The sequence below is a fragment of the Boleophthalmus pectinirostris genome, unplaced genomic scaffold (genome assembly GCF_026225935.1).
Source record: "Boleophthalmus pectinirostris isolate CB_2022bp ecotype Guang Dong unplaced genomic scaffold, ASM2622593v1 HiC_scaffold_14, whole genome shotgun sequence".
Classification (NCBI taxonomy): domain Eukaryota; kingdom Metazoa; phylum Chordata; class Actinopteri; order Gobiiformes; family Gobiidae; genus Boleophthalmus; species Boleophthalmus pectinirostris.
Genome location: NW_026571047.1, coordinates 34,081,369 through 34,104,537, shown reverse-complemented (window position 1 = coordinate 34,104,537; position 23,169 = coordinate 34,081,369). Strand labels below are relative to the sequence as shown.

The 23,169-nt window shown below is 48.6% G+C and overlaps 1 protein-coding gene across 1 annotated transcript in view; it reads left to right on the top strand.

The window, feature by feature from the left end:
* The window catches only part of LOC110171951 (glutamate receptor ionotropic, delta-1-like), a 428,946-nt gene that overhangs the window by 396,381 nt on the left and 9,396 nt on the right, over positions 1-23,169 (top strand). Inside the window, exons 8-12 of the mRNA XM_055149944.1 lie at positions 341-460; positions 13,903-14,004; positions 19,162-19,284; positions 19,368-19,442; positions 22,562-22,889. Of these exons, the coding sequence (XP_055005919.1) occupies positions 341-460; positions 13,903-14,004; positions 19,162-19,284; positions 19,368-19,442; positions 22,562-22,889 (748 nt within the window). The remainder of the gene's footprint in view (positions 1-340; positions 461-13,902; positions 14,005-19,161; positions 19,285-19,367; positions 19,443-22,561; positions 22,890-23,169) is intronic.

Genomic DNA, 23,169 nt, shown 5'->3' with positions numbered 1-23,169 from the left:
GAATCAGGACCAGGACCAGGACAAAGAACAAGACCAGGACCAGGACCACCAGGACCAGGACCAGGATCAGGACCAGGACCAAGACTGGGACCAGGATTAGGACTAGGACCAAGACCAGGACAAAGAGCAAGACCAAGACTAGGACCAGGACCAAGACTGGACCAGAACCAGCCCTGGACAAAGACCAGGACCAGGATAAGACCAAAACGGGACCAGGACTGAACCAAGACCAGGACTGAACCATGACCAGGACTCCACCAGGACTAACCCAGATCTAAACCAGGACTGACCCAGGACTAACCCAGATCTAACCCAGGTTCTTGTGGTTCTTGTTTTCCAGGGGAACATCTCGGGTTTGACGGGGATCATGGATTTTAACGACAGCGGCTCAAACTCTCACGTTCACTTCGAGATCCTCGGCTCCAGCTTCAGCGAGACCTTCGGCAAAGACATCAAGAGGGTGAGTCCTGGACCGGGCCTGGACCGGGTCTGGACCGGGCCTGGACCGGGTCTGGACCGGGCCTGGACCGGGCCTGGACCGGGTCTGGACCGGGTCTGTTTCTCTGATTTTTTTTTTAGTGCAATTTTGCATTTTGTTTTACAGCATATGAACGTGTGTTGTGTGTTACAGGCGAGTAGTAATTACACACGGGTGGGTCAGGACTAAACCAGGACTAAACCAGGTCTAAACCAGGTCTAAACCAGGACTAATCTTGGACTTAAGAGAGAAAACACTGAGCAGTTTGTCCACAAAGTTCGATCAGGCAACTGCCGCGTTTACCTCCGTGAGGTGCAGAGCTGAACCGCTCCTTTCTCCTGTGTCACCACCAAACCGACCTGACGGTGAGTCCTGGTTTAGTCCTGGTTTAGTCCTGGTTCAGTCCTGGTTTAGTCCTGGTTTAGTCCTGGTTTAGTCCTGGTTTAGTCCTGGTTTAGTCCTGGTTTAGTCCTGGTTTAGTCCTGGTTCAGTCCTGGTTTAGTCCTGGTTTAGTCCTGGTTTAGTCCTGGTTTAGTCCTGGTTTAGTCTTGGTTCAGTCCTGGTTTAGTCCTGGTTTAGTCCTGGTTTAGTCCTGGTTTCAGTCCTGGTTTAGTCCTGGTTTAGTCCTGGTTTAGTCTTGGTTCAGTCCGTGTCATAGGCAGCACAAAAGTTTGATATAATCTCTGGTTAACTGGCAGGTGTGGTCCTGTACTGGCAGGTGTGGTCCTGTACTGGCAGGTGCAGGTGTTGGGCAGGTGTGTACTGGCAGGTGCGGTCCTGTATTGTGCAGGTCCTGTACTGGCAGGTGTGGTCCTGTACTGCAGGTGGGTCCTGTACTGGCAGGTGTGGTCCTGTATGGCAGGTGTGCTGGTCCTGTACTGGCAGGTGCGGTCCTGTACTGGCAGGTGCGGTCCTGTACAGGTCCTGTATGGCTGTGGTCCTGTACTGGCAGGTGTGTGTGTGTCCTGTACTGGCAGGTGTGGTCCTGTACTGTGCAGGTGTGGTCCTGTATTGGCAGGGTGTGTCCTGTACTGGCAGGTGTGGTCCTGTACTGGCAGGTGCGGTGCCTGTACTGGCAGGTGTGTACAGGTGTGCTGTGGTCTGGCAGGTTGTGTCCTGTACTGGCAGGTGTGGTCCTGTACTGACTGTGTCTTCACAAAAAAATGAATCTTCAGTTTGTTTCATAAAGAAGAAGGAAAATAACAAAAGGACGACAGCAGCAACAAGTTTGAAGAAGGAAGTAAAAAGTGTTGCACCTGTCGATCCTGTCGGAGAAAAGTGTATAAAGTTTGTGTTGAGGTTTTACAGACTTAAAACAGACAGAATAAGTGTAAAATATAAAGTTGATACTTGGTGGATTTCACCTGTCGCAGGTTATTTTTAGAACATAACACCTGAGATAAACGAGGGACACTGTCCTCTCACCTCAGCCTGTGCACATGGACTCACACTTGTCCCGACCGGGACGGAAAACAGAGAATTTCTTGTCCAAGTCGTTGTTAAATGTTCATTTGTGCTTCAGTGTGTTTCAGACCCACTGTTTGTGTCTCGCTCCTTCTGAGTCACAGACGAGAGACGCTCAGTTTAATGTCCCAGTGAACGGAGCTGAAAACCCGGACATTTGCATCACTTTATAAAAAAAACCGGACATGACGCAAAATACGGACATGTCCAGGGAAAAACAGACGTTTGGTCAAACTAGTTTTAGTCAACATTTTTTCAGTGAGTTGTTCATGTGGGAAAACCTGAATGTTTGAACAATAGTAACGTAGCACGACTCCGACAATCACAACAACACAATTAAAACCTCTGTAAGTGTGAGTTTGACTCCTGCACAGTCACAGCGCCACCTCCAGGACGGGGGTGTTTTATTTTCTCTTGGTTCAATTCATTTGATCAGGAACAAGAAAAAACTCCAAAAGAAATACACCTGAGGAAGGACTAAACCAGGACTAAACCAGGACTAAACCAGGACTAAACCAGGACTAAACCATAAACCAGGACTAAACCAGGACTAAACCAGGACTAAAACCAGGACTGGACCAGGACTAAACCAGGACTAAACCAGAACTAAACCAGGACTAAAACAAGCACTAAACCAGGACTAAACCAGGACTAAACCAGGACTAAACCAGGACTAAACCAGGACTAAACCAGGACTGGACTAAACCAGGACTAAACCAGGACTAAACCAGGACTGAACCAGGACTAAACCAGGACTAAACCAGGACTAAACCAGGACTAAACCAGGACTAAACCAGGACTAAACCAGGACCAGGACTGACTAACCAGGACTAAACCAGGACTAAACCAGGACTAACCACCAGGACTAAACCAGGACTAAACCAGGACTAAACAGGACTAGGACTAACCACCAGGACTAAACCAGGACTAAACCAGGACTAAACCAGACTGAAACCAGGACTTAAACCAGGACTGAAACCTGGACTCATAAACCACAAATGTAATCAGTTTGTGTTTAGTGAAATAAAATCTCTTACAGTAAATTCAACTTTTACACCAGATTTTTCTTTTTCATTTTTATATTCAGATAAAGAAAAAGAAAAAAAAAAAGAAGGAGAGGAGGAGAGAGGAGGAGAGAGGAGGAGAGGAGAGAGGAGGGAGAGGAGGAGAGAGGAGGAGAGGAGGAGAGAGGAGGAGGAGAGGAGGAGGAGGAGGAGAGAGAGGAGAGAGGAGAGGAGGAGGAGAGAGGAGAGAGAGGAAGAGGAGAGGAGGAGGAGAGGAGGAGGGAGGAGGAGGAGGAGGAGAGAGGAGGAGAGGAGGAAGGAGGAGAGAGAGGAGGAGAGGAGGAGAGAGAGGAGGAGAGGAGGAGGAGGAGAGAGGAGAGAGGGAGAGAGGAGGAGAGGGAGGAGGAGAGGAGGAGAGAGGAGGGAGGAGAGGAGGAGAGGAGAGGAGGAGAGGAGGAGGGGAGGAGGAGAGGAGGAGAGGAGGAGAGAGAGAGGAGGAGGAGGAGAGAGGAGGAGGAGGAGGAGAGAGAGAGAGGAGGAGGAGGAGAAGGAGAGGAGAGGAGGAGAGGAGAGAGGAGAGGAGAGGAGGAGGAGGAGGAGAGGAGGAGGAGAGAGGAGAGGAGAGAGGAGGAGGAGGAGGAGGAGGAGGGGAGGAGGAGAGAGGAGAGGAGAGGAGAGGAGGAGGAGAGAGAAGAGAGAGAGGAGAGAGAGGAGGAGAGAGGAGAGGAGGAGAGGAGAGGAGGAGAGGAGGAGAGAGGAGGAGAGGAGAGGAGGAGAGAGGAGGGAGAGAGAGAGAGAGGAGGAGAGAGAGAGAGGAGGAGAGGAGAGAGGAGGAGAGGAGAGAGAGGAGGAGAGGAGGAGGAGGAGGAGAGGAGGAGGAGGGAGGAGGAGGAGGAGGAGGGGAGGAGGAGGAGAGAGGAGAGAGGAGGAGGAGAGGAGGAGAGGAGAGGATGAGAGAGAGGAGAGAGGAGAGAGAGGAGGAGAGGAGGAGGAGAGGAGAGGGAAGGAGGAGAGGAGGAGAGAGGAGAGAGAGGAGAGAGAGAGGAGAGGAGAGGAGAGAGAGAGAGGAGAGAGGAGAGAGGAGGAGGAGAGGAGGAGAGAGGAGGAGGAGAGAGGAGAGAGAGGAGAGGAGAGAGGAGGAGGAGGAGAGGAGAGGAGGAGGAGAGGAGGAGGAGAGGAGGAGAGAGGAGAGGAGGAGAGGGAGGAGAGGAGAGGAGAGGAGAGAGGAGAGAGGAGGAGAGGAGGAGGAGAGGAGAGAGAGGAGGAGAGGAGGAGAGGAGGAGAGGAGGAGGAGGAGAGAGGAGGAGGAGAGGAGGAGAGGAGAGGAGGAGAGGAGAGGAGGAGGAGAGAGGAGAGAGAGGAGAGAGAGGAGGAGAGGAGAGGAGAGAGGAGGAGAGAGAGAGAGAGGAGGAGAGAGAGAGAGAGAGAGAGAGAGGGAGGAGAGGAGGAGGAGGAGAGAGAGGAGAGGAGAGGAGAGGAGGAGGAGGAGGAGAGGGAGGAGGAGAGGAGGAGAGAGGAGAGGAGAGAGGAGGAGAGAGGAGAGAGGAGAGGAGAGGAGGAGAGAGGAGGAGGAGAGGAAAGGAGGAGAGGAGGAGAGGAGGAGGAGAGGAGGAGGAGAGAGAGGAGGAGGAGAGGAGGAGAGGAGGAGGAGAGGAGAGGAGAGGAGAGGAGGAGGAGAGAGGAGAGAGGAGGAGGAGGGAGGGAGAGGAGAGGAGGAGGAGGAGAGGGAGGAGAGGAGGAGAGAGAGGAGAGGAGAGGAGGAGAGGAGGGAGGAGAGAGGAGGAGAGAGGAGAGAGGAGAGGAGGAGGAGAGGAGAGAGGGAGAGGAGGAGAGGAGGAGGAGGAGGAGAGGAGGAGGAGGGAGGAGAGGAGGAGAGAGGAGGAGAGGAGGAGGAGAGGAGAGAGGAGGAGAGAGGAGGAGAGAGGAGGAGGAGAGAGAGGAGGAGAGGAGGGAGAGGGAGAGGAGGAGGAGGAGGAGGAGAGAGGGAGGAGAGTGAGAGGAGGAGAGGAGGAGAGAGGAGAGGAGGAGAGGAGGAGGGGAGGAGGAGGAGGAGAGAGGAGGGAGGAGAGAGAGGAGGAGAGGAGGAGGAGAGAGGAGAGGGAGGAGAGGAGGAGAGAGAGGGAGAGGAGGGAGGAGGAGAGGGAGGAGGAGAGGAGGGAGGAGGGAGAGAGAGGAGGAGAGGAGGAGGGAGAGAGAGGAGGAGGAGGAGAGGAGGAGAGAGGAGGAGGAGAGAGAGAGAGGAGAGGAGAGGGAGGAGAGGAGGAGAGGAGGAGAGGAGAGGAGGAGAGAGAGGAGAGGAGAGAGGAGGAGAGGAGAGGAGGAGAGAGAGGAGGAGAGGAGAGGAGAGAGAGAGGAGAGAGGAGGAGGAGGAGAGAGAGGAGAGGAGGAGAGGAGGAGGAGGAGAGGAGAGGAGGAGGAGGAGGAGAGGAGGAGAGGAGAGGAGGAGGAGAGGAGGAGGAGAGAGAGAGAGGAGGAGGGAGAGAGAGGAGAGGAGGAGGAGAGGAGGAGAGGAGAGGAGGAGGAGGAGAGGAGGGAGGAGAGAGGAGAGGAGGAGGAGAGGAGGGAGAGAGGAGGAGGAGAGGAGAGGAGGAGAGGAGGAGAGGAGGAGAGAGGAGGAGGAGGAGAGGAGGAGGAGGAGAGGAGAGGAGGAGAGGAGGAGGAGGAGAGGAGAGGAGAGGAGGAGGAGAGGAGAGGAGGAGAGAGAGGAGAGAGAGGAGAGAGAGAGGAGAGAGGAGGAGAGGAGAGAGGAGGAGAGGAGAGGAGGAGAGGAGGAGGAGAGAGGAGGGAGGAGAGGAGAGGGAGAGAGAGAGAGAGGAGGAGGAGAGAGAGGAGAGAGGAGGAGAGAGAGGAGGAGGAGAGGAGGAGAGGAGGAGGAGAGAGGAGAGGAGGAGGAGAGGAGGAGGGAGGAGAGGAGGAGGAGGAGAGAGAGGAGAGAGGAGAGGAGGAGAGAGGAGGGAGGAGAGGAGGAGAGGAGGAGAGGAGGGAGGAGAGGAGGAGAGGAGGAGGAGGAGAGAGGAGAGAGGAGAGAGAGGAGAGGAGAGAGGAGAGAGGAGAGGAGGAGAGAGAGGAGGAGAGGAGAGAGGAGAGAGGAGAGGAGGAGAGGAGAGGAGGAGAGGAGGAGGAGAGAGGAGGAGAGAGGAGGAGAGGAGAGGAGAGAGGAGGAGAGGAGGAGGAGGAGGAGAGAGGAGGAGGAGAGGAGGAGGAGAGGAGGAGAGAGGAGGAGAGAGGAGAGAGAGGAGGAGAGGGAGAGGAGGAGAGGAGGAGAGGAGGTTTTACTAAAGGTGTGGGACAAAGGACCTGGCAGCACCGCGACTGAGCTTTTGTTCCCTCAGACCCGAGCACAGAGAATCATGGGAGATGTGCGTCAGATTTTATGTTCCCCTGGAAACATGAACATCTCTTTGTGTCAGGCTCAGATTATCAGCGAGAGACGAGAGTGCACGATGTAGGTCACCTGCACACATTTTCCACTCGTTATAGAGCTTCATCTGAGCGACCGTGTGACCGAACGGACCAATCAGAGCCGGCGTAGAGGCGCAGAGGCCAGGGTGAAGGGAGTATTATACTTCTGTGCGCTATTCACTGCAACACATCACATATTTACATCACCGTGTTCCTTTTATTGTGGTGAAAATGCTGTATTCGCCCAAACCGACGGATTAACATGTGTCCACGCCCTTTGCTCTCTGCGCTAAGTCACTCCCCCTTCAGAGCGCGATCACAACACAATCAACTCATGAAACTCCTGCTCATCACGTGAGTTTTGTCACGTTGCTGTGTGCAGTTTTGTGTCGTGTTTTTGTATATTTTAGGAGAATTGTCGTGATGGGGGACGTAGGCTTGTGGGCGGAGCCTCGTACAGGCTCGTACTGCTAACCGTAAAGTCACTCAAACATGCATCGATAAGTCTGAATCCTCGGGGTGTAACGATATCCAAGTCTCACAAAACAATATCGTCACAGTATGATTCTCACGATACGATATTTATTGTGATATTGTGGGAAAACTCATGAGGAGAGATGTAATATCCAGATTTCTCGGTACAATATTTTCACGATGTACATATCACGGTACGATATTTATTTCGATATTTTGTGGAGGCCAAACTCTGAATATGCTACTTTTTCCTTTGACAAGATTTAATCCAAAGATCTAAGAGTTAAAAGTGTTAGAAGTGTTGTTTCTTCTTGTCGTCCAAGACCTTTAATGTGGCCCTTGGGTGATTTTCTACAAAAATATTGTAATGATATTTTCTATTAAAATCTTGTTAATTTTATTGAACCGTATCGAATGAATTTGAATAATATATCATATCGAATCAAAACTTCACTGTATCGAGGTGTGTATCGTATCGGCAGCTTCTTAATGATACCAGCCCAGAAAGTGGAGTGTGGAGAGAATGAAAAACCATCTGTAAAGAGTCTGTGGGTCTTATATAAATGCAATTATTAATGAATGAATTCATTTTGTAGAAGAGCTCGTTTAAGTCCAGCCCCAGGACGAGTTTAGACTCAAATTATTTGTGTCCAGATGAACAGAGTAAAAATGTCTCCACACGACCCCCTGCTGGACGAACGAGGAACTACAACCTCACATTCTGGAGCTGAAGGATCGAGTCACGTTTAAGACAAAAACCGAGAACAGTCCTGGTTCAGTCCTGGTTTAGTCCTGGTTTAGTCCTGGTTCAGTCCTGGTTCAGTCCTGGTTTTAGTCCTGGTTCCTGGTTCAGTCCTGGTTTCAGTCCTGGTTCAGTCCTGGTTCAGTCCTGGTTCAGTCAGTCCTGGTTCAGGTTCAGTCCTGGTTCGGTCCTGGTTTAGTCCTGGGTCCTGGTTCGGTCCTGGTTTAGTCCTGGGTCCTGGTTCGGTCCTGGTTTAGTCCTGGTTCAGTCCTGGGTCCTGGTTTAGTCCTGGGTCCTGGTTTGGTCTTGGTTTAGTCCTGGTTCAGTCCTGGGTCCTGGTTCAGTCCTGGGTCCTGTTTTGGTCCTGGTTTAGTCCTGGTTCAGTCCTGGGTCCTGTTTTGGTCCTGGTTTAGTCCTGGTTCAGTCCTGGTTCAGTCCTGGTTCCTTGGTCCTGGTTTAGTCCTGGTTCAGTCCTGGGTCCTGTTTTGGTCCTGGTTCAGTCTCTTTCATCTCGGTTCTTTTCATCACATTTTTGTCCAAAATGAGGTTTGAAAAACACTTTGACGTCGCTGAAAGAAAAAATATGAATTTGTTTAAAAAGGAAAAGACCAAATGTCTGTGAGACCTGGTTTAGTCCTGGTTTAGTCCTGGTTTAGACCTGGTTTAGTCCTGGTTTAGTCCTGTTTAGTCCTGGTTTAGTCCTGGTTTAGACCTGGTTTAGACCTGGTTTAGTCCTGGTTTAGTCCTGGTTTAGACCTGGTTTAGTCCTGGTTTAGTCCTGGTTTAGTCCTGGTTTAGTCCTGGTTTAGTCCTGGTTTAGACCTGGTTTAGTCCCTGGTTTAGTCCTGGTTTAGTCCTGGTTTAGTCCTGGTTTAGACCTGGTTTAGTCCTGGTTTAGTCCTGTTTTAGTCCTGGTTTAGACCTGGTTTAGTCCTGGTTTAGTCCTGGTTTAGACCTGGTTTAGTCCTGGTTTAGACCTGGTTTAGTCCTGGTTTAGTCCTGGTTTAGTACCTGGTTTAGTCCTGGTTTAGTCCTGGTTTAGACCTGGTTTAGACCTGGTTTAGACCTGGTTAGTCCTGGTTTAGTCCTGGTTTAGTCCTGGTTTAGACCTGGTTTAGACCTGGTTTAGTCCTGGTTTAGTCCTGGTTTAGACCTGGTTTAGTCCTGGTTTAGTCCTGGTTTAGTCCTGGTTTAGTCCTGGTTTAGTCCTGGTTTAGACCTGGTTTAGACCTGGTTTAGTCCTGGTTTAGTCCTGGTTTAGACCTGGTTTAGTCCTGGTTTAGACCTGGTTTAGACCTGGTTTTAGTCCTGGTTTAGACCTGGTTTAGTCCTGGTTTAGTCCTGGTTTAGTCCTGGTTTAGACCTGGTTTAGTCCTGGTTTAGTCCTGGTTTAGTCCTGGTTTAGTCCTGGTTTAGACCTGGTTTAGTCCTGGTTTAGTCCTGGTTTAGACCTGGTTTAGTCCTGTTTAGTCCTGGTTTAGACCTGGTTTAGTCCTGGTTTAGTCCTGGTTTAGTCCTGGTTTAGACCTGGTTTAGACCTGGTTTAGTCCTGGTTTAGTCCTGGTTTAGACCTGGTTTAGTCCTGGTTTAGTCCTGGTTTAGTCCTGGTTTAGTCCTGGTTTAGTCCTGGTTTAGACCTGGTTTAGACCTGGTTTATCCTGGTTTACCTGGTTTTAGACCTGGTTTAGACCTGGTTTAGTCCTGGTTTAACCTGGTTTAGTCCTGGTTTAGTCCTGGTTTAGTCCTGGTTTAGCCTGTTTACCTGGTTTAGTCCTGGTTTAGTCCTGGTTTAGTCCTGGTTTAGTCCTGGTTTAGTCCTGGTTTAGACCTGGTTTAGACCTGGTTTAGTCCTGGTTTAGACCTGGTTTAGACCTGGTTTAGTCCTGTTTAGTCCTGGTTTAGACCTGGTTTAGTCCTGGTTTAGACCTGGTTTAGACCTGGTTTAGTCCTGGTTTAGACCTGGTTTAGTCCTGGTTTAGACCTGGTTTAGTCCTGGTTTAGACCTGGTTTAGTCCTGGTTTAGTCCTGGTTTAGTCCTGGTTTAGTTCTTAAACAGTTTCAGAGTCTGTCTCTTGTATCTTGGTGATTTTTCTCAGATAATTATCTTCTTCTTCTTCAGTTTTAACGGCGGCGTTGTCTTCTTCAGGAGTTTCTCATCCGTTCCGTCGCCGCTTTCGTTTTTTACGCCTTATTAATCCTCGTTTATTGAAATTAAGCAAATGACTCCGAGACAAAATGAGACGAGCGTAAAAACAGATCAGTCCTGCTCTGCGCAAATGTTTATGGTGTAAAATGTGTTTATGATGAAGTCTGTTTCAATGACCCGTCCTCCTCCTCAAACTGCTGCTGTCCCATCTGACGCTAACTGGAGGCACTGCTCTGTCTGAAGCTCTGGGACTCCACTTAGACTTTCATTTAAAGGTTTTATGGAGGATTTTTTTTTGTCTCAAACTGTCAGTGAAAGATTAAAATACCATTACAGAGACGCAGCAGCTTTGTAATTATGATGATTAAAAAAAAAAGAACGAAAATCTATAAACTGTGGACGTGTTGAGGCCAGATAAACATCAGCCAATAGAAAACGAGGCTCCCTCATTTTCTATTGGCTGTTAGGTTGTCAATCAAACTCCCTGGTATAACTGACTCGTCGGCGCGCGGGGATTTCGTGGTTTATGCGGCTGGTTCTTAGAGGCTTTTTCGAACTGTCGCTTCCTCGCATTTCACACAAAGTTTGTTGCGACGGCGGACGAGAATCCACGACCAGTTCGCCGCAAAAGAAAGTCGTTTTTTAAGGTCGCTGAAAGAAGAAGAGAAGAGGAAAAGGAGCGAAGACAAACTGAGGTGATTCTTGGAGATCTCGTCCAGCGATGGCGCGACCGAAGCAGACGAAGAGTCTAAAAACTGACGCGTCCGTCGCTGAATCACTTCTAAACAGGAAACTTCAACAGTGATTCTGAACGAGCACGAGGACTGACGCTGTGTTTCTCTAACACGACTTATCTGAATCACCTGAAGTTTGTGGAGAATCAGAAGGAGAAACATTTGTGGATCAGCCCTGTAAAAGCCCCGCCACATTTTTTAGCAGTTCTGATCGATGAGGATCTAAACTGGAGTTTGTCTCATAAATGAAACAAAAAGAAAAAATTCCCAAGTCTCTGTTGTTCTGCATAAAGTCAAGTTCTCACTAAATCGTGCAGCTTTATTCACTTTGTACAACTCACCAGATCTGATGGACTGTGGAGACATTAAAACTCACCTACAGACTTTATTTATTTGACAAAAAAGAGCCTTGAGAAGCATCACCAACAGACTTTATACTGTAGAGCACAGGTGTCAAACCTACGGCCCGGGGGCCAGATCCGGCCCTCCAAGACCTTTAATGTGGCCCTTGGGTGATTTTCTACTAAAATATTTTAATTCTAATTTTTTATTAAAATGTTGTTAATTTTCTGTGGTGTTTATCACAGCAGCGTCTCCAGCGTCTCTGTACGTGGCCCCTCCCACCAGAGCAGCACAAATGAAGACTTGTCTCTTTCCAAACGTCTTAAAGGACGATCGTTTTGACTGTTGACCGTGACAACCTCATCAGAAAAATGTCCAACATGAGAAAAGTGGAGCCGAGTGCAGGATTTTACAACAAAAATGGACTTATTCCTGTTTACAGACAAGTTCATGTTCAAACTTTGTGTTGAAATTGGATTTTTCTTAAAGTTTCAGTTTGTTCATAATATTATAAACATATAATAAGAAAGAGTTCATCAGTTAAAAAAGATTTCTGTAATAGATTTGTGTTTCTCTGCACAAATATTTGAACTTCTTGTTATTTTTGGGGTTTATATGACATGAGTTTTCTGATCCGGACACTTTGGATCAAAGTCGGTTGGACACGACCCCGGAACAACATGAGTCTGAGACAAACAACCCAATATTTATTCAACTTAAAGTGTTGAAAATACAGGATATTGTTGAGTTAAGTCTCCTCAAAGTCGTGTATGAAGCAAAGTGCAGAGTGTCGCCTGTAAATATTCCAAAACTGTTTGAGCTGAGAACAAAACACGACAATTTAAAATGAACCGACATGTTTAAAAAACCCAGATTCAGACCCGAGGTTCTGGAGCGAAGCGTCGCTGTGAGAGGAGTTAAACTTATGGAAGAGTCTGGACAAAGAAATAAAAGAATCAAGAACAATGACGACATTTAAAAAACACATCAGATCAAATGCAACGTGTTTGTACGAAAAATAAAACTAAGTTGTTGGGCATAAAAGTGAAGATTTGTGTTTGTAATTGATCAGTGAATTGTGCCTGAACTGATTTCAAATGTTTAGTGACATCAGTGTTGATGTTTTGTCTTGAAACAGGAAACGGGACAGAGAACAGACGATTTTTCTTCTTTCTGCTCCTTTTCATTCATTTCTTGTGTGTCTGATGTTGTGACACTTTCAATGTCTTTTTATACTTTATCAATTAAATAAATAAACTCACTAAATAAATAAATAAAATAAGCCTGAAACATGAAATAATAAATAATACCAATTTTTTTATGTTTAACTCATCATTGGACCTTTGAACAAAATGTAAAAAAAAATAAAAGAATCATAATAATGATTACTTTGATAACTTTGACCATTTTAGAAATAATAAATGTATCATATTTGATACGTTGGGCCGCTGTGGTCATTTTATAAAACCCAACCATGTTTAATTTAGGAACAAACTAAATTCTCTTTGATGCATTTAGAACTCAGAGAAACTTTTCGGAACATTTCCTTTTCTGTTTTAAAATGTCTTTTTATTTTTATTTTGCCATGTGGGACGAGAGAAAACAGGTTTGGTCTTTGTTGAAGCTCAGATGTACGTCACATTTCCCACCGTACATGTGTGAAATTATTATAAATAAATGTTAAAAAAAATAAATGAGTGAATCCTCAAAATTCTCAAATATAGATTATTAGTGATTTTGTGTTAAAACTGAAGAGACACGACAGTTACACCAAATAAACCACTGTACCTTTTATTGATACACAAGTCATGTAAAGATCAAAACTCCACCATCCTGCAATAATAATAATAATAATAATAATAACAATTGAAAATATATATATTTTAAGGTGACATTTTAGTTATGACATACTAAAAATTGTGTGGTGTTAAATTTGCTTTGATTTACATGAATTCTGCAGATTACATCATAAAATGTGAAATAGTGATGGATGAGGTTCATAATCACAAAGACCTGCTGTAACAAATCTGATACAAACAATTTTAACATGATTTTTCTACAAATGAAAATAAAAATATGAAGACTTCATAGATTAATCTAAGAAAGAAAATGTTCATTTTGGAGAATCACTAACAATATTTAGGCAACTTTTCAAAATGGACAAAGTGGATATTTTCAAACTGTCTCCTCTGAGTCTGTTATTTACTGAAAACCATGGACAGTCCACCAGGGGGCGGCACACAAGTATTTTTATTGTAAACAACAGGTTTTTCAGGAAAAATATTGATGATGTGTGTGGGCATCAGAATGTTGTGTATCAAATATGATACAAATGGCTTTACAGGGTTAGAAGTTTGGAGAATTAGTCCTGGTTCAGTCCTGGTTTAGTCCTGGTTCAGTCCTGGTTTAGTCCTGGTTTAGTCCTGGTTTAGTCTTGGTTCAGTCCTGGTTCAGTCCTGGTTCAGTCCTGGTTTAGTCCTGGTTAGACCTGGTTTAGTCCTGGTTTAGTCCTGGTTTAGTTCTGGTTTAGTCCTGGTTTAGTCCTGGTTTAGTCCTGGTTTAGTTCTGGTTTAGTTCTGGTTTAGTCTGGTTTAGTCCTGGTTTAGTTCTGGTTTAGTCCTGGTTTAGTTCTGGTTTAGTCCTGGTTTAGTCCTGGTTTAGTCCTGGTTTAGTTCTGGTTTAGTTCTGGTTTAGTCCTGGTTTAGTCCTGGTTTAGTTCTGGTTTAGTCCTGGTTTAGTCCTGGTTTAGTCTGGTTTAGTCCTGTTTAGTCCTGGTTTAGTTCTGGTTTAGTCCTGGTTTAGTCCTGTTTAGTTGGTTTAGTTCTGTTTAGTTGGTTTAGTCTGTTTAGTCCTTTCCTGGTTTAGTTCTGGTTTAGTCCTGGTTTAGTCCTGGTTTAGTTGGTTTAGTCCTGGTTTAGTTCTGGTTTAGTTCTGGTTTAGTCCTGGTTTAGTTCTGGTTTAGTCTCTGGTTTAGTCTTGGTTTAGTTCTGGTTGGTTTAGTCCTGGTTTAGTCCTGGTTCAGTCCTGGTTCAGTCCTGGTTCAGTCCTGGTTTAGTCCTGGTTTAGTTCTGGTTTGGTCCTGCTGTTTAAAGTGTATTTCCTGTCTCGTCCTGTAGTTGGCGCTCTGGGACTCGGTGACTGGGTTGAACGGGAGTCTGAAGGAGAGTCGGATCGAGAACGGGATGCAGGGAGTCACGGTGAAGGTCGTCACTCTGCTGGTGAGTAACACGAGGGGCGGGGACAGGTGGAGGAGGGGCGGGGACAGGTGGAGGAGGGGCGGGGTCAGGAGGAGGAGGGGCGGGGTCAGGAGGTATAAGGAACAATGTGATTGGTCGAGCAGGTGTCCACACTTCAAACTCCGCCCCTGCAGTCAAGTGTTTTTGTTTTATTGTCAGTTTCTTCACGTACGGGACATAAAAACAAATCAAAATGACATTTCTGTTTGTTCCTCTCTGTCCCATGACGACGACTGGGAGAGTGAGACGCCGCTTCACCTGCACACGCCTCCACCTGAACCACATGTAACACCTGTGTCAGAGTGTGTAGTAGAAGTACAACTGGACACAGTAGTGTTAGAGTAATAGAGTAGTAATAGTAGTAATATTGGATAGTGACCAGAAGACTAGTATTCAGCTCTTGGAGACTGAGATTTGCTTTTGGTTTGGTATCGTATAATAAAGTAAATAATGAAATATCGAATGATCCCAGGAGCTCTGTTGTCGGGGGCTTCATGCCCCTGGTCTCCCAAGGCAAACAGGTCCGGGGGGACGGGTCAGACGAAGAACGGTTCAGAAGCCCCTATGATGAGTGCAACACAGAGGCCAGTTATGTCGCCCGGATTGGCGTCACCGAGGCCTCACCCTGGAGCCAGGCCTGGGGTGGGTGCTCATCAGCGAGCGCCTGGGGGCCGAGCCTCCCCCCACGGGGCTCGGCCGGGCTCAGCCCGAAGGAGCGACGTGGGGCCGTCCTCACGTGGCCCAACACCCGCAGGAGGAGCCATATGGGGCCGGTGCAGAGAGATCTGGGCAGCAGTCGACGGCGGGGCCTCGGCGACCGATCTCTGGACATGGAGACTGTGGCTCTGGGGACATGGAATGTCACCTCGCTGGGGGGAGGAGCCTGAGCTTGTGCGGGAGGTTGAGCGTTACCGACTTGATATAGTCGACCTCACCTCCAGCACAGTTTGGGCTCTGGAACCAACTCCTTGAGAGGGGCTGGACTCTCCATTTCTCTGGCGTTGGCCGCGGGGAGCGGCGGCGGGCTGGTGTGGGGGGGTGGGGCTGGTGTGTGTGTGTGGTGGGGCTCATCGCCCCACAGCTCAGTCTCTGTGTGTTGGAGTTCACCCCGGTGAACGAGAGGGTCGCGTCCCTGCGCCTTCGGGTCGGGGACAGGTCTCTCACTGTGGTGTCGGCCTATGGGCCGAACAGCAGTGCTGAGTACTCGAGTACCCGGCCTTCTTGGAGTCCTTGGGAGGGGTACTAGACAGTGCACCGACCGGGGACTCCGTTGTTCTCCTGGGGGACTTCAACGCCCACGTGGGCAACGACAGTGACACTTGGAGAGGGGTGATTGGGAGGAACGGCCTCTCCTGATCTGAACCCGAGTGGTGTTTTGTTATTGGACTTCTGTGTTAGTCACAGTTTGTCCATAACAAACACCATGTTCGAGCACAAGGGTGTCCATAAGTGCACGTGGCACCAGGACACCCTCGGCCGGAGGTCGATGATCGACTTTGTAGTCGTGTCATGCTGATCTCCGGCCGCGTGTCTTGGACACTCGGGTGAAGACAGGGGCTGAGCTGTCAACTGATCACCACCTGGTGGTGAGTTGGGTTCGCTGGTGGAGGAGGAAGCCGGAAAGACCTGGCAGGCCCAAGCGTGTAGAGGGTCTGTTGGAAGTCTGGCGAGCCTCTGTCAGAGGGACTTTCAACTCGCACCTCCGGGAGGACTTCTCCCAGATTCCGGGGGAGGCTGGAGATATGGAGTCTGAGTGGGCTTCATTCTCGGCCTCTATTGTCGATGCGGCTGCTCGGAGCTGTGGGCGTAAGGTCTGTGGTGCCTGTCGCGGCGGCAACCCCAGAACCCGGTAGTGGACACCGGAAGTAAGGGATGCTGTCAAGCTGAAGAAGGAGTCCTATTCAGGCCTTGCTGGCTCGGGGACTCCTGAGGCAGCTGACAGGTACCGGCGGGCCAAGCGTGCTGCAGCCCGTGTGGTCGCGGAGGCAAAAACTCGGAGCTGGGAGGAGTTCGGGGGAACATGGAGAAGGACTATCGGACGGCCTCAAAGAGATTCTGGCAAACCGTCCGGCGCCTCAGGAGGGGGAAGCAGTTCTTCACCAACACTGTTTACAGTGCGGGGGGAGAGCTGCTGACCTCGACTGGGGACGTTGTCCGCGGTGGAAGGACAACTTTGAGGACCTCCTCAATCCCACCGTCACGTCCTCCTCCGAGGAGGAGGCCGAGGCTGGAGACTCGGAGGCGGACTCATCCATCACCCTGGCTGAAGTCACTGAGGTGGTTGGCAAGCTCCTTGGTGGCAAGGCTCCGGGGTTGGATGAGATCCGTCCTGAGTACCTGAAGTCTCTGGATGTTGTGGGTCTTGGCTGACACGCCTCTTCAACATCGCGTGGCGGTCGGGGACAGAACCTCTGGACTGGCAAACCGGGTGTGTGGTCCCTCTGTATAAGAAGGGGGACCGGAGGGTGTGTTCCAACTATAGGGGGATCACACTCCTCAGCCTTCCCTGTAAGTCTATGCCAGGGACTGGAGAGGAGAATCCGGCTGATAGTCGAACCTCGGATTCAGGAGGAGCAGTGTGGTTTTGGTCCTGGTCGTGGACACTGGACCAGATCTACACTCTCCATCGGTGCTCGAGGTTCATGGGAGTTTGCCCAACCAGTCCACATGTGCTTTGTGGACTTGGAGAAGACTTTGGACCGTGACCCTCGTGGTGTCCTGTGGGGGGCGCTCTGGGAGTCTGGGGTCCGGTCCCTGTATGACCGGAGCAGGAGCTGTGTTCATTGCCGGCAGTAAGTCAGACCTGTTCCCGGTGCATGTTGGACTCCGCCAGGGCTGCACCTGTCACCAGTTCTGTTCATTGTGTTTATGGACAGAATTTCTAGGCGCAGTCAGGGGCCGGAGGGGGTCCGGTTTGGGGACCACAGGATTCATCTCTGCTGTTCGCAGATGATGTTGTCTGTTGCTTCATCGAGCCAGGAACCTGCAGCACTGGGGCGGTTTTGACCCGAGTGTGAAGCGGCTGGGATGAAGATCAGCTCTTCTAAGTCTGAGGCTGTGGTTCTCGACCGGAAAAAGGTGGCTTGCCCTCTCCGGGTGGTGGAGAGTCTCTGCCTCAAGTGGAGGAGTTCAAGTATCTCGGGGTCTTGTTCACGAGTGAGGGGAGGACGGAGCGTGAGATTGACAGGTGGACAGGTGCAGCGTCTGCAGTGATGCGGTCGCTGTATCGGTCGTTGTGGTGAAGAGGAGCTGAGCCGAAAGGCGAAGCTCTCGATTTACTGGTCAGTCTTCGTTCCTACCTCTCACCTCTGGTCATGAGCTCTGGGTAGTGACCGAAAAGGACGAGATCGCAGGATACAAGCGCTCGAAATGAGTTTTCCTCCGCAGGGTGTCTGGGCGTCTCCCTTAGAGACAGAGTGAGGAGCTCAGTCACACGGGAGGAGCTCGGAGTAGAGCCGCTGCTCCTCCACGTGGAGAGGAGCCAGTTGAGGTTCGGGCATCTGTTCCGGATGCCTCCTGGACGTGTCCCTCAGGAGGTGTTCTGGGCATGTCCCACCGGGAGAGGAGGAAGACCCAGGACACACTGGAGGGACTATGTCTCTCGGCTGGCCTGGGAACGCCTCGGGGTCCCCCGGAGGAGCTGGAGGACGTGTCTGGGGTGAAGGAAGTCTGGGAGTCCCTGCTTAGGCTGCTGCCCCCGCGACCCGGCCCCGGATAAGTGGACGAAAATGGATGAATGGATGGATAATGAAATAGTAAATTGACACACAAACATAAAACACAGACAGTGCAGACGGAGCAAATATTCAGTAAAATACAACAGTTTTAATAAACAAGTTCAGTCAAGGCACGACAATGAATAATTGGGAGCAAAAATATATCGAGAGTCCAACAATAATAAGTACAACCAGGACACAAACATCTGAACCCAGCTCACACACACCGGACATCCAGAGGGAGGTGAAGTGCAGCAAGAGTTTGTGAGGGGAATGTGTGAAAGTCAGTGGGCGATGGGCCTGTGTGGGCGATGGGCCGATGGGCCTGTGGGCGATGGGCCTGTGGGCGATGGGCCTGTGGGCGATGGGCCTGTGGGTGCGTTGGGAGAGTTTTTGTGGGCTGCAAAGAGCCGCCTACCGGCTCGGCAGGAGAGGTGCAGCTCTGCAGTATCTCAGTAGGTTTCAGTAGTTTCTATTGGCTCTGTCGGCTTGAGGCCTGCTCCTTTCAGCCATCAGGGGGTAAAAACCTGACCAGTTTCCGTGGACAACACCGTGCACACAAGCCCTTTAACCTGATTTTGGGACACGATAGAAACTCCTGCAGCTCGACTCTCAACCGGCTTCCAAAAGCACCGAACTCAGACTGAATCACAGCGGCACAATGAGCTCACACGACTGGGTGCAGCATCACGTGACCTTGTGACACGGAGATTTAACACTGCGATATTTAAGTGCAATAGTGAAAGATTGGAGCGATAGGTTCAGGTGCATCTAGAAGGAGGCAGATGTTTGTCACGTGGGTCACACACAACACCGTTCAAGTTTTACTGCAGCAATCTGTTGCAGTTGCGTGACCTCTGTGTGTCAGTCAAAGGTCTCACTGCTCAGGGAGGGTCAGGTCTGTGCCAGGGCAGTTTGACAAGAGGAAGAGCCAAAAGTGTCCCTCCTCTGTGTCCTGCAGCATCACAGCGGCCTCCAGGGGGCGCCAGGTGAACACAACAGGAAAGGTCTCGCTCTTACTCCAATCTTGACTTTTGATTAGTGATAAAATGGTTCATTCCCTCCAAGTGTTTCCTCTGGAAGGTCTTCTGCCACATTTGCTGTCTCTGCAGCCAGGACACACAGTTTTATGATTTTATTTTAAATATATTTTTGACCAGAAAGCTGCAAATTTACCTTCTTTACTTTAAAGTTTCCATTAAATGATGGTCAAAAGGAACAGTAGTTTGTTGATTAAAGTTGATAAAAATTTCTAATGTTTAGTTCCACTTTAAACTTTTGTATGTATTTTGTGTCTCTACAGAAGGACCTGTTTGTTCTGGTGTCATGTGTGTGTATTTACACTATATTTTGTGTAGAATATTGTGTGTATTTGTATATTTTGTGTGTAATATTGTGTGTATTTGTGTACCTGTATTTTTAGGAGGACCCGTTTGTGATGGTGGCGGAGAACATCCTGGGGCAGCCCAAACGCTACAAAGGATTCTCCATCGATGTTCTGGACGCTCTGGCCAAAAGTCTGGGCTTCAAATACGACATTTACCAGGTCTGAGATACACATGTTATACTCCAAATACTCTAAATACTACAAATACTTTAAATCCTGTACTTTATGCCGTGTGTGTCCAGGTGGGGGACAGTAAGTACGGCTCTCAGCTCCCAAACGGCTCGTGGAACGGGATGATCGGAGACCTCATCAACAAGGTACAGTCTGCTCCCTGTAAACGTTTATAGTAAAGTTATTGTCCCCTCAGTGTAAGAGAGTTTTATTTATTTAGAGTAAAAGTACAGAGTGTTCACCAGAGCAGAGTAAACCTCCAGAACTAACACAGGAGTCAGAGTAAAAGTTAAACCCTGGAGTAAAACGACAAACTGTTCAACCAATAAACACGACTTTATAAACTAACGACTGCAGCCTGCAGCCTTTAAATATATAAGTATAAGTATTTAAATATATAAATATATAAAAATATAAGTATATAAATATTTAAATATATAAGTATTTAAATATTTAAATATATAAATATTTAAATATATAAGTATTTAAATGTTTAAGTCTTTAAGTATTTAAATAAATAAGTTTGAGAATATTCACATTCTCTGTGTGTTTCTTCTCAGGAGGTTTTGACATTTAAAGTTTGGTTCAGTTTGTTCACTTCACTGCGTCACTTTGCTCTTTTACTTTAGATTCAGTTTGACATTAAAAACAAAAGTGTTGATTTTGCTTTTTTCATTCACTGTGACGGGAAAATGTCTCTGCTGCCACAGACACACACACACACACACACACACACACACACACACACACACACACACACACACACACACACACACACACACACACACACACACACACACACACACACACACACACACACACACACACACACACACACACACACATACACACACACACACACACACACTACACACACACACACACACACACACACACACACACACACACACACACACACACACTACACACACACACACACACACACACACACACACACACACACACACACACACACACACACACACACACACACACACACACACACACACACACACACACACACATACACACACACACACACACACACACACACACACACACACACACACACACACGGATGAGAATATGGGCCAACACCTCACAGATGTTTCAGTCTGAACTCGAGGATTTTATGAAACTAAACGTTTTAAATAAAATCCTGTGGAAACTGGAGGCTCAAAAGTGACGTCGTCACAGAGGAGAAACTTCAGCTCTGTGACCTTCAGACATTTAAACACTGGAGACGTACTGCAGATTCTCTAACTCAGTTTTGCCTTGTCATAAAAAATATTTCAGATATCCACAACAACATTCTCCATTTCCACATTTGTCATTTTAAATATTCCAAACAACATTCTTTCCAGGGCAAATGACGTCACTTTTGCTGTTCATTTGTTTGAGTTTCATAATTACACAAATCCACAACATAAATGACAGAGATTTGCAACTGAAATACAGATCTGTGTAATTCCAGTTTGAGATTCTACAATTTGTTTCTGACCAGTCATAACTTAAGTTCAAGATGTCTTTAATTCACCTCAGTTGAAGATCGCTTAAGTTTTGACGAGGCCAAATGATGTTGTAGAAATCTCTAAGTGGAGTTTTGGATACTCGTTTAGTTGTAGATTTCTCTTGTAATGAGTTTTGATTAGAGATTAAAAATGTCCGTAAGCTTCATTGTGCCTAGTCAAAGTATAATTACAGACATGTTGAATTGGAGTTTTGATGAGGCGAAATGACGCTGCAGAATCTGGACACAAATGATCCCACTTCAGGCGGGAGCGGAGCATTTCCACACGGCGCCTGTAGCTGTTACCGGAAAGTTCATTTATCAATAAGAGCCAAACTGCATCTTAGGGTCTTTTTGTTCATGTGCTCTGGTGAAACTTTTGTAGAAAATTATATTAACAACAAAAACTAATTTTAACACTGACAGTTGTTGAGCTTTAGGGACAAACGGCTCTTTGGACGGATTGTGCACCGTGAGTAGAATCCAACATGCACCAGGAACAGGTCTGACTTATGCCGACAACAAACACAACCCCAGACTCCCAGAGCGCCCCCCACAGGACACCACGAGACACTCGTCTCCAGATCCACAAAGCACATGTGGACTGTACAAACTCCCATGAACCTCGAGCGCCCGATGGAGAGTGTAGATCTGGTCCAGTGTCCACGACCAGGACCAAAACCACACTGCTGCTCCTGGATCTGAGGTTCAACTATCAGACGGATTCTCCTCTCCAGTCCCTGACACAGACCGGGGAGGCTGAGGAGTGTGATCCCCCTGTAGTTGGAACAAACCCTCCAGTCCCCCTTCTTATACAGAGGGACCAACACCTCGGTCTGAAGGTCCAGAGGTTCTGTCCCCGACCGCCACGCGATGTTGAAGAGACGTGTCAGACAAGACCCACAACATCCAGAGACTTAAGATCCTCAGGACGGATCTTGTCCACCGAGGAGCTTTAACCACCTCAGTGACTTCAGCCAAGGTGATTGACGAGTCCACCTCCAAGTCTCCAGTCTCGACTTTCTCCTCGGAGGACGTGACAGTGGGATTGAGGAGGTCCTCAAAGTTTTCCTTCCACCGCCGGACAACGTCCCCAGTCGAGGTCAACAGTTCTCCCCCCGCACTGGAAACAGTGTTGGTGAAGAACTGCTTCCTCCTCCTGAGGCGCCGGACGGTTTGACACAGTCTCTTTGAGGCCGTCTGATAGTCCTTCTCCATGGCCTCCCCGAACTCCTCCCAGCTCCGAGCTTTTGCCTCTGCGACCACACGGGCTGCAGCCCGATAGTTGAAAGTCCCTCTGACAGAGGCTCTGCCAGATGTTCCAACAGACCCTCACTACACGCTTGGGTCTGCCAGGTCTTTCCGGCTTCCTCCTCCACCAGCGAAACCCAACTCACGACCAGGTGGTGATCAGTTGACAGCTCAGCCCCTCTCTTCACCTGAGTGTCCAAGACACGCGGCCAGAGGTCACATGACACGACTACAAAGTCGATCATCGACCTCCGGCCGAGGGTGTCCTGGTGCCACGTGCACTTATGGACCTTGTGCTCGAACATGGTGTTGGTTATGGACAAACTGTGACTAACACAAACGTCCAATAACAGAACACAGGTTCAGATCAGGAGGACGTTCCTCTCCAAGTGTCACTGTCGTTGTCCACGTGGGCGTTGAAGTCCCCCAGTAGAACAATGGAGTAGTAGACAGTGCACTGTCTGTCACTCATCACTCTCTCCTTTCTCTCTTTCTGTCTTTCAGAAAGCAGACGTGGCGGTGTCGGCTCTGACCATCACTCCGGAGCGGGAGAGTGTGGTGGACTTTTCCAAGCGTTACCTGGACTACAGCGTGGGGATTTTGCTGCGGAAGCCCGTGGAGAGGCTGGACATGTTCTCTCTGCTGGCGCCGTTCGAGCCGTCGGTCTGGGCCTGCGTCGCCGCCTCCATCCCCGTCGTCGGCGTCCTCATCTTCCTCCTCAACAGACTGCACGCGCTCAGAAACTCCAACTCCCAGAACGCACCGGGGCAGAGCGCCGCCGGCAGCCTCCACAGCGCCATCTGGATCGTCTACGGAGCCTTTCTGCAGCAAGGTGAGCCGGACTTATTTGCTCTTAAACCTGGATTTAAACCTCCATCCATTTTCTTCCACTTATCCAGGGCCGAGTCTAAGCCGGGACTCCCAGACTGTTTTAAACTGTATTTAAACTGTATTTAAACTGTATTTAAACTGTATTTAAACTGTATTTAAACTGTATTTAAACCTGTATATTTTATAGATTTGTGTATTTTCAGGAGGAGTTGGGGTCATGTGGTCGTTTGTTGGTTCATATATTGTTGTTAAACTTGTATATTTGTGTATATTTTGTAAAG